This window comes from Orcinus orca, chromosome 8 (genome assembly GCF_937001465.1).
Source record: "Orcinus orca chromosome 8, mOrcOrc1.1, whole genome shotgun sequence".
Taxonomy (NCBI): Eukaryota; Metazoa; Chordata; class Mammalia; order Artiodactyla; family Delphinidae; genus Orcinus; species Orcinus orca.
The window spans coordinates 6,899,595-6,916,327 of record NC_064566.1 but is presented as its reverse complement, the minus strand read 5'-3'; the positions used below and the strand labels follow the sequence as shown (position 1 = coordinate 6,916,327).

General features: G+C 54.5%; 2 protein-coding genes and 1 long non-coding RNA gene across 4 annotated transcripts; 2 read left to right on the top strand and 1 right to left on the bottom strand.

The window, feature by feature from the left end:
• Nucleotides 1-6,247: 6,247 nt before the first annotated feature.
• LOC117198823 (uncharacterized) lies at nt 6,248-11,464 on the bottom strand. The gene is made up of 2 exons (XR_007478668.1): nt 11,374-11,464; nt 6,248-8,522 (listed from the first exon to the last, which is right to left on the bottom strand). It is a non-coding gene; the product is annotated as an uncharacterized LOC117198823 (long non-coding RNA).
• On the top strand, nt 11,009-13,639 carry ZNRD2 (zinc ribbon domain containing 2). Of its 2 annotated transcripts, none has more exons than XM_004264358.3 (4): nt 11,009-12,400; nt 12,497-12,648; nt 12,781-12,865; nt 13,261-13,639. In XM_004264358.3, the coding sequence occupies exons 1-4, from the start codon at nt 12,382-12,384 to the stop codon at nt 13,602-13,604; spliced, it is 600 nt and encodes a 199-aa protein (XP_004264406.1). In that variant the 5' UTR covers nt 11,009-12,381; the 3' UTR covers nt 13,605-13,639. The 2 variants fall into 2 exon arrangements, with proteins under 2 accessions (XP_004264406.1, XP_033272628.1); XM_033416737.2 differs by having other exon boundaries at nt 11,013-12,355.
• An 874-nt stretch (nt 13,640-14,513) lies between these two features.
• On the top strand, nt 14,514-16,023 carry FAM89B (family with sequence similarity 89 member B). The gene is made up of 2 exons (XM_004264359.4): nt 14,514-14,813; nt 15,210-16,023. The coding sequence occupies exons 1-2, from the start codon at nt 14,514-14,516 to the stop codon at nt 15,486-15,488; spliced, it is 579 nt and encodes a 192-aa protein (XP_004264407.1). The 3' UTR covers nt 15,489-16,023.
• The last annotated feature ends 710 nt before the right edge of the window (nt 16,024-16,733 follow it).

Genomic DNA, 16,733 nt, shown 5'->3' with positions numbered 1-16,733 from the left:
CAGGTGGGGCTGGAACCCACGCCCCTCAGCCCTGGCGCAGCCTCCCTTGCACATGTGGGGGTCTCACCACCCCGAAGTCACTTCTTATTAGTACTGGTCCACTCCCCCTGGAGGAGAGGACTCGAGGAGGGGGCACCCCTTAGCCAGGGCCCCAGCGGGGTCCCAGGAAGAAGCCCGCGGGGTCCAGAAAAGGAGCAGATGGAACAAAGCTTGAAATCCAGGTCCCCTGCCAACCCCCCTCTAAATGGCTTCCTGATGCCCACCCCGCCCCCGCCCCTTCGCCTTGTCTGGCCGGGCTGGCGGGGCTGGCTCTGGGCCTCAGACACTCTGGAATCGCCAAGGTCTGAGCTCAGGGCCTGGCCCCCTTCCCAGGCTAACAGCCGGGAGGAGGGGGGTGATGCTTGAGGGCCCCAGGGCTGGGGAGGGGCACAGCAGGGCCCCAGGGCAGGGGTTGGCAGGGGCTGGCGGGGGGCCTTGAGTTTGGTCAGGGCTGGAGAGGAGCCAGGCCTGTCCGCTAGTCTGGAAGGGAGGCCCTTGAGGGCTGCAGTGCCCTGGGGCCCAGGCCATATCCCGGGCACCTAGCCAGGAGACCCCAGGATTCAGTCTCTGACTCACAGAATTCAGCAGGGGGTGGGTGTGACCAGGGCACAACCAGAGTGGGACACAGCCAAGTCAGGGTGACACTCTCTCTCCGAGGGGAACGGGGGCTGCAGGCTGACTGAGGGAAAGGGGGTTCAGGGACTTGCCTCCAGGCACACCCGTGCAAGGAACTCATGGTTTTCACTTTGAGGGTGGGCTTATTTGGGGGAACTGAGGGAGAGTCTTTGGTGGACCCCTGCCCGAATTGCTCAGTGGGCTCAGGCCCTGTTCACATAGACAGGTATTGCAGAGGTAGGATGGGGGCAATCCCATGTCCCCAGGGGGGCTGGGAGGGTGTGTAAGGGCTGCCCACACACTCCCTCGGGGCTCTGGTCCCACACTGAGGCAGGGAGTAGTACTGAGTGCTCACCACTTGCCACGTGTAGGGCTGAGCATTTTCTAGTCATTTTTCCCCCATACTCATCTGAACCTGGCCCTTGGAACACAGCATAAACAGACCAGGGTTAGAGTCCTAATCTCTCTGAGTCTCAGTTTTCTCACCTGTGAAATGGGGATCTATTCACTCAACAGACTAGGAACCTCCCGCGTGCTCCTGCTAACAAGTAGGATGAATCTCTGCCCTGCCGGAGCTTCTGTACTAGAGGAGACAGACATCTGACACATCAATTCATACGTGGCTGAGGCTGGGACAGAGACGAGAGAGCTGGGAACAAGACAGGTGGTGGGACCTGGAGGTCCAGGAAGCCCTTCTGACAAAGGGACTTTTTTTTTTTTTTTTTTGCGGTACGCGGGCCTCTCACTGCTGCGGCCTTTCCCATCGCGGAGCACAGGCTCCAGACGCGCAGGCTCAGCGGCCATGGCTCACGGGCCCAGCTGCTCCGCGGCATATGGGATCCTCCCGGACCGGGGCACGAACCCGTGTCCCCTGCATCGGCAGGCGGACTCTCAACCACTGCGCCACCAGGGAAGCCCGAAGGGACTTTTGAGCCAGGAGCTGGAGAAGGAGCAAGAGTTAACAGCCAGGCGGTGGGGAGAGCCTGTAGGACGCCCGAGGAGTCGAGGGGCCTGTGTTGAGGAGACAATTTACACAGGGGCATGCGGGGTGAAGGGTAGGAAAGAGATTCATTTCTTCTAGGAGCTGAGAGAAGGCCAGCGGAGCAACGGGGTGGGGAGGTGGAGACAGGGCATCCGGAGGTGGAGGCGGGAGGCCACGGTGAGGAATCTGAGTTTTATTTTCATTGCCATGGGGCTGTATCAGAGCAAGAGGGGGTGCTGATGCCATCGTCCCAGGAGAGAGGACTCGGCTTGGACGCGGTGGAGATGTGTTTGGGGAGTGGAATCTAGAGACTAGGTAAAGTGGAGGGTGCACAAGAGGCTGGTGGTGTGAATGGCTCCCAGGTGTTTGGCCTGAGCCCCTGGGTGGGTGAGGAAGGCGGCAGAAGAGAGGGAGACCTGGGGGAGAGTGTGGGGCTCTGTTTGCAACTTGCTGAGTTTGAGATGCTTGTGTCATCCACGTGGAGACGTCTCAATCCAGGGGTCTGGAGCTCAAACAGAATGTCTGCCCTGGAGACACAGACTTGGGGTCCTCCGCCTACAGGGGCATTTATGGCCATGGGAAAGGGTGGGCTCGGCTGGGGAGAGAAGAGGGCCCAAGGCGAACCAGGGAGGTCACCACTCCCAGATCAGAAAGAAGAGGCAGCGTCAGAAGTGACTTAGAAGGAGCAGCTGGAGGGAGCAGAGAGGAAAACCAGGAGTGTGATGTAGGAAGAGCCCAGAGGAGCGAGTGTTTTGGGAGGAGGGCACGGCCAAGGCTGTCTGATGCTGCTGAGAGTAGGATGGGGGGAAGGCAGCCCTTGTTGGGGGGCTGTTGAGGGGACTGAGCCACCGGGAGCCGTGAGGGCAAGCGGCACAGTGAGTGCTCCGTGAGTTTACCTACTGTCGGTACCAAACTCCTCAGCTCATCAGGACCCCAGCAGTGGGCACCCTCCCGCGGGTGAGGAACATTAACCTAAGCCTGCAGCCGCGGGAGCTGGAGCCGGAAGGGGGGCTGCCCTGGGGAGCGGCGGTCTTTAGCACAATCCGGTGGGACCTGTCCTCGTGCAGCCTGCGGGGAGGGAGCTGCAGAAATAAATATTACCCCCGGTCTCTTCCTGTCCAGCTGGGCCCCCCAGGGGCCGAACCCCAAAGGAAGCCTGCCGGCAGGGGGTGCTGGGGAGGGAACACAGCAGGCAAGGTGAGCCTCGGGGCATGAGGCAGGGCGGACAAGGATGCAGAGTGGATCCGCAGGGCTACTACGACAGTCCAACGCAGGTAGTGTCCGTGGCCTGTGCACCTTTTCTCTCCGCATCTCCTGTGTCACCACACCCAGCCACCCCATCTTCCTTGAATCGACCAGCATGCCTCCTAGATGTAAGTTCTCCTGCAAGTCCAAGGAGACCATGACCTCTGTGGTCAGTCCAGATCACTTCTGTTGCCTAACGGGTCTCCCCACTGCCATTTCTGCCTGGTCCTGTCCCTTCTCCACCTGGTGCCAGAGTCGCCTCTTAAAACCTAATTCCAGGGCTTCCCTGGTGGCGCAGGGGTTAAGAATCCACCTGCCAATGCAGGGGACACGGGTTCGATCCCTGGTCCGGGAAGATCCCACATGCCGCAGAGCAACGAAGCCCGTGCGCCACAACTACTGAGCCTGCACGCCTAGAGCCCATGCTCTGCAGCAAGAGAAGCCACTGCAATGAGAAACCCACGCAGCGCAACGAAGGGTAGCCCCCGCTCGCTGCAACTAGAGAAAGCCTGCGTGCAGCAACAAAGACCCAATGCAGCCAAAAATAAAAACAAACAACCAACCCCCCTTAATTCCAGGGACTTCTCTGGTGACCCCCCCCCCCTTAATTCCAGGGACTTCTCTGGTGGGGCAGTGGTTAAGACTCCGCACTCTCAATGCAGGGGGCCTGGGTTCGATCCCTGTTCAGGGAACTAGATTTCACATGCCACAACCAAGGAGCCCACCTGCTGCAACTACGAGCCAGCGCAACCAAATAAGTAAATTAATTTTAAAAAAACCAACAAAAACCTAATTCCAACCTTGATCCTTCTTGGCTTAAAAAACCTCCAACAATTAATTTAAAAACAAAACAAAACAACAACAAAACCGTCAGCAGCTTCTGTCTGCTCACCTGGGCCTGCAAGGTCCTCGGCGTGGCCTGATCCTTCATGTCTTGGGGTCCTGCCTCCAGAAGGCATTTCTCTAAAACAGCCGTCCCCGGCCCTTTGGGTCACATCCCCGCTTTGTCTCCTGCTGGTCTTCAGCACAGCCTGAAACATTCTTCTTTGTGGGCTTGGTTACTTACGGTGCGTCTCACCGCCCTCTCAGGGAGGTACAACCTTGCCTCCAGATCCTAGTACAGGGCCTGGCAGGCAGAGGGTGCTGAAGTTGGCTGATTGACTGAATGGACTGAGACCACGGAACTCTGAAAGACGGAACAATTAGACTTGCATCATCTGGTGAGTAAGATGTGGGGATTGAACTTAAGCCGGCCTTAAGTTCCAAAACCTACACAGTGCTCCTGGGAGGGAGGAATGAGAGGGGTCCCACAAATGTCCTAAAGATAGGAGGGCAATGAGGGGCTTTGCTAGAATGTGGCAAGGAAGAGCCCTGGGACCCCAGCCCCGGGGAATGATCAGACGGCTTAAATGTTAGGGAAGGGTTCCTTTGTGCAGAGGGGCTCTTGAGGCTCAGAGATGGCGAGGGACCTGGCCAAGGTTGCATGGCTGGTTAACGGCAGAGCCAGAACCCAAACCCAGGGCTCCCGATGCCTCCAGGGGAACCGGCTGGACGAGGCAGCAGCAGCCTGCGTAAGGGAAGTTTCATTTCAGGAGGCAGCATAACATGGTGGTGGTTTGCTGGCATTCGATCTTCCTGCACCAGCTGTGTGCATTGGGGAAATTCTTCATCTCCTCTAGGCCTCCTTTCCTCATTTTTAGACAACGAAGCAAAGGAGCTGACATTCATGAAGCCTTGTTGGATGCTGGGCACATGGTAAGTCCTCAGTATATGTTAGCTCTTTTCATCATTATCTGGGTCTGGGGTCCACAGTGGGCTGTGGGTGGGAGCTGGCTGCCTGTGGGGAGGGGGAGAATGACATTGAAAGAGGGCTGACCATGCGCCAGGCTCTGTGTCACCTCTCTGAGTTCTGAATGTCTTTGGGAAGCTTCTAGACTCCGAAGAAAGAAATGGCTCTAAGGGTTGTAGGTTCTAAAGACGACGGTTGGAAGTTTCAGAAGCCTGGAGGGGACCATTCTGCCCTGAAGCATTTCTCTCCAAAGACACTTTACTGAAAGTGACTGTCACTGAGCCCCTCTGATGTGCCCCTGCTGTGATGAAGGGAACTGAGAGATGGGATTGGAAAACGCAATGAACCAGTCTTCATGCTTGATCAGTCAGAGAGGATCTTCAGCCCTGCCCTTCATCTCCACCTTCCGAACCCAGGAAAAGTCCACTGGTGAGAATCCAGCTCTGGACGTGTGCTGACCAGATGGGGTCACAGCCCTGCCACATCCCAGCAGGGTGACTGTGACTAAATCTCTTAACCTGTCCAGGCTTCAGCTTCTCCATCTGCACATTGGGAGACATAACTCACACTGGTCCTGAGGATTAAAGGAGATAATTCAAGCTCTTAGTATAGTGCCCGGCCCCAAGAAAAAATACACCAAAAGTTGAGTATTATTATTTTTTTGTTGCTGTTTCTTTTTTTTTTTTTTTGCGGTACGCGGGCCTCTCACTGTCGTGGCCTCTCCCGTTGCGGAGCAACAGGCTCCGGACGCGCAGGCTCAGCGGCCATGGCTCACGGGCACAGCTGCTCCGCGGCATGTGGGATCTTCCCGGACTGGGGCACGAACCCGTGTCCCCTGCATCGGCAGGCGGACTCTCAACCACTGCGCCACCAGGGAAGCCCGAGTATTATTATTTTTGTTACTGTATCATCTAGTCCTTTCTTGTTTCCCAGAAACGTCAGGTCAATTCACATTGCAGTGAAAGACAAGAAGAAAAGTCGACCCCTTCCGGAGGCCTGTTGCCGTGATGATAAAATAATGCCAGTTACGATTTTCAGAGCCTCGGCTACACAGCATAGGCCACTCGTTGTCATGTGAACCTGATTCACCAGATGAGGCAGTCAAGTGGGACCTGTAACTGAGCTGTGTGTGAATATGCTGCCGTGGGGTGTGCTGTTACTCAGGGACAGGCCTAACTACTGCCACATCCACTGTGCCACAGGTAGGGACAGTTGTTGGGCTGGCTCACATGAGGGTAGGGAAGGGTCCCACACTTCCCAAACAGCTAGTCTACCCACCGTTACTGGTCTGAATGGGCTTTACCACCAGCACTTCTGAGACCTTCTATGTGCTTGCTCCCTTGTCAAGGACTATGATGGGTCTGAGGTTTTTTGTTTAATTTTTTATATATTTATTCTATTTATTTGGTTGCTCCAGGTCTTAGTTGCAGCAGGCAGGCTCCTTAGTTGTGGCTGTGGGCTCCTTAGTTGCAGCATGGGAACTCTTAGTTGCGACATGCATGTGGGATCTAGTTCCCCGACCAGCGATCGAACCCGGGCCCCCTGCATTAGGAGCGTGGAGTCTTTTTTTAAAAAAAAATTAATTTATTTTGGCTGCGTTGGATCTTCGTTGCTGTGCACGGGCTTTCTCAGTTGCGGCAAGCGGGGACTACCCTTCGTTGCAGTGCGCTGACTTCTCATTGCAGTGGCTTCTCTTTGTTGCGGAGCACAGGCTCTAGGCACATAGGGTTCAGTAGTTGAGGCATACGGGCTCAGTAGTTGTGGCGCAGGGGCTTAGTTGCTCCGTGGCATGTGGGATCTTCCTGGACCAGGGCTCGAACCTGTATCCCCTGCATTGGCAGGTGGATTCTTAACCACTGCGCCACCAGGGAAGTCCCGGGTCTGAGGTTTTACCTTACTTGCAAACACAAGTGAGCCTGCCACAGGTTCGTGCCTGCTGGCAGAAGACAGGAGATTCCTGGGTCAGAGACAAAGGACCATTATTCATGGCGCAGTAAATAGCATGATCATCAGCATATTAACATCAGTCCTCTTGTCCCCAGGTCCCGTGGGGGTGGCACCAATGACCTAGATAGACTCCTGCACACAGTGGACTGTGGTATGGGAGAGGATGCTAAACTTAAGAACGCAAGTCTTTTCTAATGACTGCCCTTTGCACTGGAGGGAGATTCTGTCTCGATCTTCCATGGCTATTCACTGTACCAATATCCTTGAGAAGAGAGTCCAGGACAAAGGCAGTCAGTTGCCTCGCTTGCAAAATGCGCAGAAACTCAAGAGATCCCTGGAGAATTGTCTTACAGTAATATCCACCCCTCATTTCTACACTATCTTGGCTTTGGGCGAATTTTCCCATGAGTTCACCACTCTGTTGGCAAATCTGATCGACAGAGGCTAGGACCAAATCTGTTCAATTTGTGTCATACAGCATTTAATTAAAGCTACTACCAACAGAACTACAAGCAGCAGGATGAAGCCAACTTGCAGTACTGACCTCAACTATGCCTCCCAGATGAACAAATCCATAGAGCATCATACCTACCTTAGAAAGCCAGGTGGCTCGCTCCTTAGTTCTCTGCATCAACCTTTCCACCTTGGCCCAGAAGGCATTCAGGAGAGCCTCAATTCACTGACCAAGGTTGCTATGGGTGATGGATTTCTCCTGTACTTCTCCTTGCAGACTAGAGTCTGTGCAATCAATATATCTGCTGTACCTGGATTAATGCTTCCAGCCATGAGTAAGAAGGTCCTTTTTCTCTGACTCAGGAGTCTCCTATCTTCTGCCAGCATGCATGAACCTGTGGCAGGCTCATTTGTTAGTTTGCAAGTAGGCTAAAATCAAGGATAAATTTCAAGTCACTCTGTTTTCTGGAGAGAGACAAGTTAATGTGTGACTTCCACGTCAATCATGCAGTCTCAAGGGTACTAGTGGTGCTTCTGGGAAAAAACATGGCGCCCCCAAGTGGGACTTACATCAGCTAGAGGGGGCCCAGGTTGACAGTGCCTCCCTTCAAGTCCATAGGCCTTAGGGCTTCCAGCCCAATCCAAATAATTAAGTCTAGTCCTTGTTTTTGGAGGGCTTGGCTAAGGGCAGTTAGTCCTGTTTGCCCATGCCACCAGCCAGATGCCATTCATCTACTCCATGGCATGACTGAGTGGTGATAGCTTCAGGATTGGGCCTGGGATCTGTATCTGGAGGTGATGTTGTTGACAGGTATTTTATGTAGGAGGTACAGGAGCTGAGGCTACCCGCGGCTGCTTCCAATCTCTTGGTGAGGTTAAGCAGAATGGCAGTCGAATCCAGGTCAGAACTGTCTAGTGGAGCATGGCAGACTCAGCAGTCAGTTAAATTTAAGTCACTTGAAATAGTTTGGGCGAGTTGGACCAAGATGTTGTCCTCAGTGAAGAAGGTTCCAAGTGGTTTGGAAAGACAAAGACTATAAGTGTCTTTCTTTCCCCCATTTCTCCCAGGGTCTGAGGTGTCCCCTCCCCAAGTGCCAAGGTTGTTATTCTCCCTCCAGTGTCACAAAATCGATGTGTTCTATTCTAGTAGTTAGAACTTCAACTTTTTTCCAATCACCTCCTACTTACACTTTTCATCTGGAAGGGTCAGGTGCAAGAAGGACAAGGACATTTTTATAAAACATACAGGAGCCCACTATGTCCCCCACTCTACGTGTAGGCCACTGTTCGGGGACTCAGAGAGAGAGGTGTGCGTGCCAAGCGCTCCAGGTATTCTCATGATCTAGGACCGTGTCAGTCAAATAAGAGAATCCAGGTGGTTGAGAATCCCCTAGGCCCCTTTCTGACTGGGCTATCTCCCGGAGTTGCACCAATCAGGCTGACCTGGGGTTGCTGTTAAGGGAAAGAGAGAAGCATTATGTCCAGGAATGGTGAACGTGGAACCCTAAATTTTCAAAACTGGTCTATATAAACCCCACCCCTCTCATCTCAATCATTATGAAGGACACGGCCTAGATGAGATGGTCCCATCCTGGGGACAGCCACATTCGGTTATTGAACTGCTGTACTAAGGTGTGTGGACCAGGAGGGAGAGCCAGAAATCTCTTTGAGCTAATTTTTGAGGAGCTATTTCAGTGCTCAACAGTACCACATGCTTGTGGATGACAGGGAGGATAGAAGGATCACCAAATACCTAGACTATCAGCCCATTGTTGAGTGGCCTGAGATGAAAGGTGCACCATTGTTAGACTTCAATTGGTCCAGAAAGCCAAAAACATTACACAGATTCGTCTCAAGAACCACAATGGGGTGACCAAAGTTGGCTGATTGGCCTGAAACAGTACCACTGTAACCTGAAAAAGTGTGAGACACCATCCATAGCCCCAGGAAGGAGTCAAAGGTCCCATGCATTCAATCTCTCAGGAGTGAGCAGGGGCAATGCCACATACACTGTAGCCTCCTCTTCACAGGACAAACAGATGAACTTTTGACCGGGATCACAAATCTGGCATGGAGTGGTGGCTTCTGCAGCAGCAGCATAGAGTCCTTCACTTTGTGCCCACTCCGTGATGGTGGACGTGTTGCCATATCTGGTATCATGATGGGTCCAGGCAGAAATGGAGACAATCTGGGCAGTGCAGGCTCGAACAACAGCTTGATTCATGTCAGTCTCATCAGAGAATGGGCCTTTAGCATGGGCATCTGCATAAGTGATCTAGAGAGTTTGATCAGCCACGATTTGTTTCCAGTTAGCTGAGAACATTGCCGTCCAAAGCCCTCTATTAGGCGGCAGGGCCCTGACATTATCTATCTCACATTTGGGGACTCCTTGACTCAGCAACCACAGCAACATTGCTTTCCAGCTGGAGCGGCAAGGTTCACACCCTTTGGCTGACCTGGGCTTGAGTTGGTCAGTCTTGCTAATGGTTTGGCAATTTTGTTGATCTTCTAAAGAACTAACTTGTAGGTGAGTTGATTTTCTCTAATCTATTCTAGTCTTCCTTCTGCTTGCTTTGGGTTTAGTTTGCTCTTTTTTCTAGTTTCTTAAGGTGGAAGATTAGGTTACTGAATTGAGACTTTTTTTTTCCTTTTAAATATAAGAATATACAACTATAAATTGCCCTCTAAGCACTGCTTTGGCTGTATCTCACAAGTTTTGTTATGCTGTGCTTTCATTAATCTCCAAGCAGTTTCTAATTTCCCATGTGTTTTCTTCTATGACCCATTAGTTATTTAAGAGGGTGTTGTCTAATTTCCACATATTTGTGAATTTCCCAAATTTCCTTCTTTTACTGATTGCTAATTTCATTCCACTGTGATCTGAGAACATACTTTGTATTATTTCAACCCTTTTAAGTGTGTTGAGACTTGCTTTATGGTCTAACATATGGTTAGACCATGTATATTTGAGAAGACCATGTATATTTGAGAAGAATATGACCTGCTGTTGTTGGGTGGAGCGTTCTATAGATGTCTGTCAGGACTTGGGCTTGACTTGCACAGCCGTGACTTTTATTAAAAGGAGACTACCTTGATAGAGGGTATTTCTGGTCCCCCTGTCATAATAATGTCTCATTTTTGCCTTGTTTTAATAGAAGGGCTAGGAGAGTTTTCTAGGGCAGTGGAGCTGATCACAAGAATTTATCTAGATTTCTTTGGGGCACCTGTAGCAGTACTGTAAACCTAAAGTAAGACAATAGGAGCCCAAAGAGTAATAAGTGCCTCATCTATGGTTTCCTATGGGAGTTTGTCTCAAGGAAATTTCCCGGAAGAGGGACAAAACTCCCTTATAGCAGCGAAGACCCATTAGGGGGGAAAAGCTGAGACCTTTTACTGTCATCTCAGAATAGATATAAGATTCGCATGATAGCCTGTAGAAAGGGCTGAGCTGTAAGATGACCCAGCTGTTGCCATTCTTCCTTACCAAGCATCACATGCCCTGCCCCTCCTCTCCCAAGTGAGCCAGCAAAGTTCTAATGATTCATCTATTTTCTTGTCCATAGCAGTAATGAATTTCCCCCATTCATGTTTAATATGTGTGTGCATCTCTGTAAATGCTGCCTGAAAGGAGGTGGAAACTTCTGTACTCCCAGGATGAGTTTTTTTTTTTTTTCTTTTTTTGGCTGCATTGGGTCTTTGTTGCTGCACGTCAGGATGAGTCATTGGTTGTTACAATGGGGCAGACCTGGACTGTGAGGCGCTACCTTTCCACTCCCAAACCCCACCCAGAAGAGAGTAGTTGTCATGAGGAATAAATGAAAGGGAGTAAATGGGAGGATGAGTGTAAGGATCTTAGTTGGTGTCAGACAGGATAAGCTGCTGAGTGGATATGGGCCATTATGATGACACAGAAGGGTGCATCGAGAAATTCGGTGGGGGGTGGGGCGTGCTGGGAGCTGAAGATAGTAAGGACCCGAAGGGTCTGTGAATATAGGCTAGAGACCAAGAGTGCCTAGTCATTTTGGCAGAACTGACCTGGTGTCAGGCCCTGAGTCAGGTACACTGCTGCCCAAGAGGCTGCTGGTAGATGGACAGAGTGACGTGGGGCACAGGGCTCTCCAAGGAAGCAGGAGGCAGGAAGAGTCAGAAAATGTAAGGTCCAGGGAGTCTATGTAGGAGGAAGATGGGGCCAGGAGGAGGGTACTCTATCTTCAGGTAAAACTGAAAGCATGTGCTGCCAGTCAGTGAAGGAGATTGTCGATGAGATTACGGGAGTCTAAGTCCTAGCTCCTTCTCAACTGACCTGGTGTACTGCCTTGAGGCACTGCAGGCTGCACATCTGGGGACTGCTGCCTGCTCCACCTGGCTTCTTCAAACCTACTAAGGGAGAGGAGGTGTATGGAAAAAGAACAAAGAGGAAAAAAAAAAACCCCACCAAGGCCAATGGTCAGGGAGCACTAGTAATTTTAACAGCAACGCACTCAAGAAGAGCATAACGGTCACAGGCATGTGTAATAAACCCCTCATCCCCACCCTCCAGCATGTATCACTCAGTTGCGGCTGGAACCGAAACTGCGCATGCCCAGCACAGCGATTTCCACCCCCACCCGCGGTCAGCTGGCTTTTCGAGGGTTCAAACTTCAACAAAACAAAATGTCTTCTTAAGGGCTGACTTTGAATCAGTCCCAGGCCTTTGGGTGGGGAAGATAGGGGGTGGGCAGACTGTAACACCGAACGTGCAGAAGGGGAGGGGGTCTTGAAATAAGCTGAAAGGCAGCGAGAACGATCGCCGCCTGGCCTGCCTTGCCAGTTGAAGTGAGAAGGGAAGGACTGAGGCCCGAGGAGGCTCCACGCACGCGTAAGGGGCCGTTTGTTATCAAGGGTGTTGTGATGTTGCCACTGCCCCGCCTGCCCCGGGTCCTGCCAGTGCCGAAAGGGAAACTCCAGGGGAGGCGGAGGCCAGCGGAGATTTCTCAAGCCAACCGGTCCCCTCCCTCCGCGGCGGGCAGGAAGAGCGACTCTGCGCAGCCACTTCCGGGCCCTGCGACTTTGAGCTGCATTATCACGCAGACGCCCCTCCTGAGGCCCGGCCAGTCGAAAGTTCTTGTCCACAGGCTCCCACCGAGGGGCGCACCAATGGGACAGGGCCTAGTCTGCGGCAGACACGCCCCACTCTGGGCATCGCGACGTCGGAGCACCCAGAGCGTCATTTCCGCCCTCATCCTCGGCCCCACACGGAGGGGGCGGAGCCAAGCGGAAGGCGCGCGGCTTGTGCGTCACTTCCGGTGAGTCTAGCGGCGACAACGGTAACATGGCCCTGAACGGCTCTGGTGAGGACTTGGGCTGCGGGGGTTTGTGGCCGCGGGTTGCGGGCTGCAGCCTGCTTCGGCAAGACCCCCCGGCCCCTTGTGCCTCTCTTCCCCCAGAAGTCGACGACTTTTCCTGGGAGCCCCCGACCGAAGCGGAGACGAAGGTGCTGCAAGCGCGGCGGGAGCGGCAGGATCGCATCTCCCGGCTCATGGGCGACTACCTGCTGCGTGGTTACCGCATGCTGGGCGAGACGTGCGCGGACTGCGGGGTGAGGAGAGACTCGGGACGTGGGATCCAGGATGGGGCCGCGGACCAGGCCACACGGCCCTTGACCAGCGCTCCCCTCTGGACCCCATCGCCCGGCGTCTCACCCCTGCCCCGTGTGCTTTCTGGCCCCTAGACGATCCTCCTCCAAGACAAACAGCGGAAAATCTACTGCGTGGCTTGCCAGGAGCTCGACTCAGACGTGGACAAAGATAATCCGGGTGAGGTGTCGAGTGTGCTTGGTGAAGAAGTGTGGTGAGAGAGGCTCAGGAACAGTAGGTGGGAGGTGACAGTGGTATTTGTGGGTGAGGCGGGGGTGAGTTGCTTTCTCCTTTCAGCTCTGGAAAGGACCATTCATTCAGTAAGAGCACCAAGCACCTACCGTGTGCCAGAGATCATGGAGAGTCTAGCTTATCAGGCATAGTTCTGATGAGAGAGATGAAGCAAGGGCATAAATAACTCTGATACAAAGAAGAAAATGGATAAATTGCCTTATACTGGGGCAGGGAAAATATCTCAGCTAGAGAGAGAGCAGAACAGTAAAGAGTAGGGAAGTGGCTCAGGGCTGAGGTGAGCCAGGTATCCTGACCATTCCACCGGCTTTTTCCTCTTTTAGCTCTGAATGCCCAGGCTGCCCTCTCCCAAGCTCGGGAGCACCAGCTCGCCTCTGCTTCGGAGCCCCCCTTGGGCTCTCGGCCTGCCCCTCAGCCCCCAGTACCCCGTCCAGAGCACTGTGAGGGAGCTGCAGCAGGGCTCAAGGCAGTCCAGGGGCCGCCCCCTCCTGCTGTGCCTCCAAATGCAGATGTCGTGGTCTGCACACAAGAGGCTCTCCTGCAGAAACTGACCTGGGCCTCAGCAGAGCTGGGCTCTAGCACCTCCCTGGAGACTAGCATCCAGCTGTGTAGCCTTATCCGGGCTTGTGCTGAAGCTCTGCGCAGCCTGCAGCAGCTGCAACACTAAAGAACCCCTCCTGAGAAAATCCCTGTAGAAAAACAGCTGTTCCTCTTGTGTGATTTTTTCTTTTCTTGGTTCTGAGTGTGCATGTAAGCCCCAGCTCTGCTCGTCTTTTTCCTACTTTTGGCCTCTCATGCTGTCACAGTCTGGTCTCCTTGATGCCCTGAGAGATGAGTTGGGCTTGTTTCTGCTCAGTTTCCCCACTCAAAGGATGAGGCGGGAGAGGACTATGTGATACTTTTATTCTGATGAGGAGGCCACAGCCTCCTCAAAAGCAGAAACAGGCGTCGCTCTCTAAAGGAACCCTGCAACCTCCTCAGCCATCCAGTGCTCATTCCCCACCCTTGAGTGAGATTTGGGGTTCCAGTCCCCTTGGTAGCTTCCCCTCCTTCCCCCGAGCATCCCGACACCATCATCCTATCCCACCTCAGGCCCAGACCAGGTACTCAGATACTGACAGGATGTCAGTCAATTAGGGATCAATTATGGACTTATCCTCAGTCTCCTGACCACCCCCCCTTTTTAGATCCTTGAGAGTTATAATAAGGCAGAATAAATAATTAAAGCGTTGTGTGTGGGGGTGGAGAACCGCGAAAGAACCGCACGCTCCGCTTTTACCCTCTTCCCTCACCCCTTTTTCCTGTTCCCCTTCTATTGGTGGCCAATTGCCTGTTCTCTGCTCTCTGCGACCTGGGGCAACGTGGGCGCATCAGCCGTTGCCCTTTTAAGAGAGGCCCTGCCCACACGGAGGGGTGGGCAGGGGGCGGAGTCGGAGGAATCGGGTAGGAACAAAGCACTCCCTGCGGGCGGCGGCTGGGCTCGGCTGGCGGGGCCGCGGGGCGCGGGGCCTGCGGGCGGCGGCCCGGGCGGAGCGTTGGAGGGAAGGAGGCGGCATCCTCCTCTGCCGGTCCGGCCATGAATGGGCTGCCTTCGGCCGAGGCGCCAAGCGGCGCGGGCTGCGCCCTGACCGGTCTTCCGCCGTTACCGCGCGGCCTCAGCGGTCTTCTCAACGCGAGCGGGGGCTCGTGGAGGGAGCTGGAGCGCGTCTACAGCCAGCGCAGCCGCATCCACGATGAGCTGAGCCGGGCCGCCCGCGTACCGGACGGGCCCCGTAACGCCGCCGGCGCCGCCAACGCGGGAACTGCCGCGGGTCCCCCCGGCCCGCGTCGCCCTGTTAACCTCGACTCGGCGCTAGCGGCGCTGCGCAAGGAGATGGTGAGTAGCCCTGCCTCGGTCAGCTGGGCGTTGCGGGGTGATGGGGGATGCCGCCGAGCTTGAGGGTCCTGGGGCGGGGCGGAGTACATAAGGCAGCGCGCTATCTGGGTCTAGAGGATTGGCAGAAGCCGGTTGGGTCAGAGGGGATATGGTAACAATAATTAGTTACCGTTTGTGGTAATAGTTACTATGTATTTTAAAATGCCTTAGTAGTGTTATTTCATTCTGTTCTGCTAGATAACTGTTGTCCCCATCTTGCAGATGAGGGTCAGTGGCTTTGCCTACAGATTCACAGCTTGTAGATGGCATCTGATGTCCACAAAAACCTGTGCTTGGGAAGACTGGCTAGGGGGGTGGCTTCGACCCCAACCCCAGCCCACTCTCAGTCTTTTGCAGGTGGGCCTGCGGCAGCTGGACATGTCCCTGCTGTGCCAGCTGTGGGGCCTGTATGAGTCGATCCAGGACTATAAGCACCTGTGCCAAGACTTGAGCCTGTGCCAGGACCTCTCATCCTCCCTGCATTCAGACAGTTCCTACCCACCTGATGCTGGCCTATCTGATGATGACGAGCCTCCTGATGCTAGCCTGCCCCCAGACCCGCCACCCCTCACTGTGCCCCAGACGCACAATGCCCGAGACCAGTGGCTGCAGGATGCCTTCCACATCAGCCTCTGAAGAGCTAGGGTGGTAGGGGGCATGTACCCATGCAAAAGGCTCAGAAACTCACCCCTCAGCAAGTATTCAGACTATAGTGCCTGCTTTCCCCCATACCACCTCACCTCACAGGAGGAGGGCAAGGCCTGGGCCCCCTGGGAGCAAAACTGCCTACCCTCTCTCTCCTGTCTTGGGTTAGCTGGCACTGGGGCAGGTACCTGCGCTACAGCCTCTGCCCATGGCACTGGACCTTCACTCCTCCAGCTTGGCCGACCTTCAGTCTGGCGGTGGGGTCCAAAGCATCTAGTACTCCCTTGGCACCTCTGTGACTGGGATGAGTGCCTGGCTCCTGTCTCTTCACCTTTTGCTGCTATTGGCAGCTGCTGGCTCAGGGGCGTCCCACCTTTGGTCCCTGGGTTCCACGGCCCTAGACAAGGGCTCTCCAGGACCCATTCCTGCACCACCCACGGCCGGGAGGGCCAAGGCTCCGCGCTGGATATTTAAGTTTAGGGGCCAGCCTCCTGGGCGCATAGATAAATAAATAACTGTCTCAGCATTGTTGTGTTTTGACTGCCTGGCTCAGGGGCGGGAAGATAAGCGGTAATTCTGTAAAGTGCTGCCCCGCGCTCCGCCAGCAGGTGGTGCCCGAGACCCCGAGTTGGAAGAGGCTCGGCGGTGCCAGGGTGCGAACCCTCGCTCCCCGGGCAGAGCCGCCGATCTGCCGATCGTTCCAAGCTGCCCCAGCTTGGTCCCGCAGTTGGTTGTGTGAGTGCGGGCGAGTCACTTCCCCTCTCTGGCCGGAGGCCTGGAGCTCAACGCCCCTCCCCACTCGCTTTGGGCTTTCCTGGCCGGCCGGGAAGGAAAGAGAAGGAGCCGCCCTTCTCGAGGAGAGAAACTTTCCACCCCGAGTGGGGGCGGGGTTGGGGCGGCACAGGAAATGGGTGGGCCTGGGCTGGCGGGCCGGGCCGAGGGGCCCTAGGCGAGAGAGGGGAGGGCGCCTCCTGGAAGGGCCTGGGACGAATGAGTGACCTATAGGCGGGAGAAGAGAGTTGCAGAGGCAGAAGGGGGGTGAAGTCGCAGTGCTCCAGGCCTCCCCAGAGGCCAGACAAGCCCCGGAGGGGAGATGGGGGCAAGCCTCTGGGCTTGGATGCATGAGACTCCCAGCGGCGTCAACACCCTCATTCTATGCCTGGCTTCCCCTCAACAGCACCTGGGACCTTCAGGGTTGTATGTAAAAGGCTTTCTCTTACAGAGGAAACGGAGAAC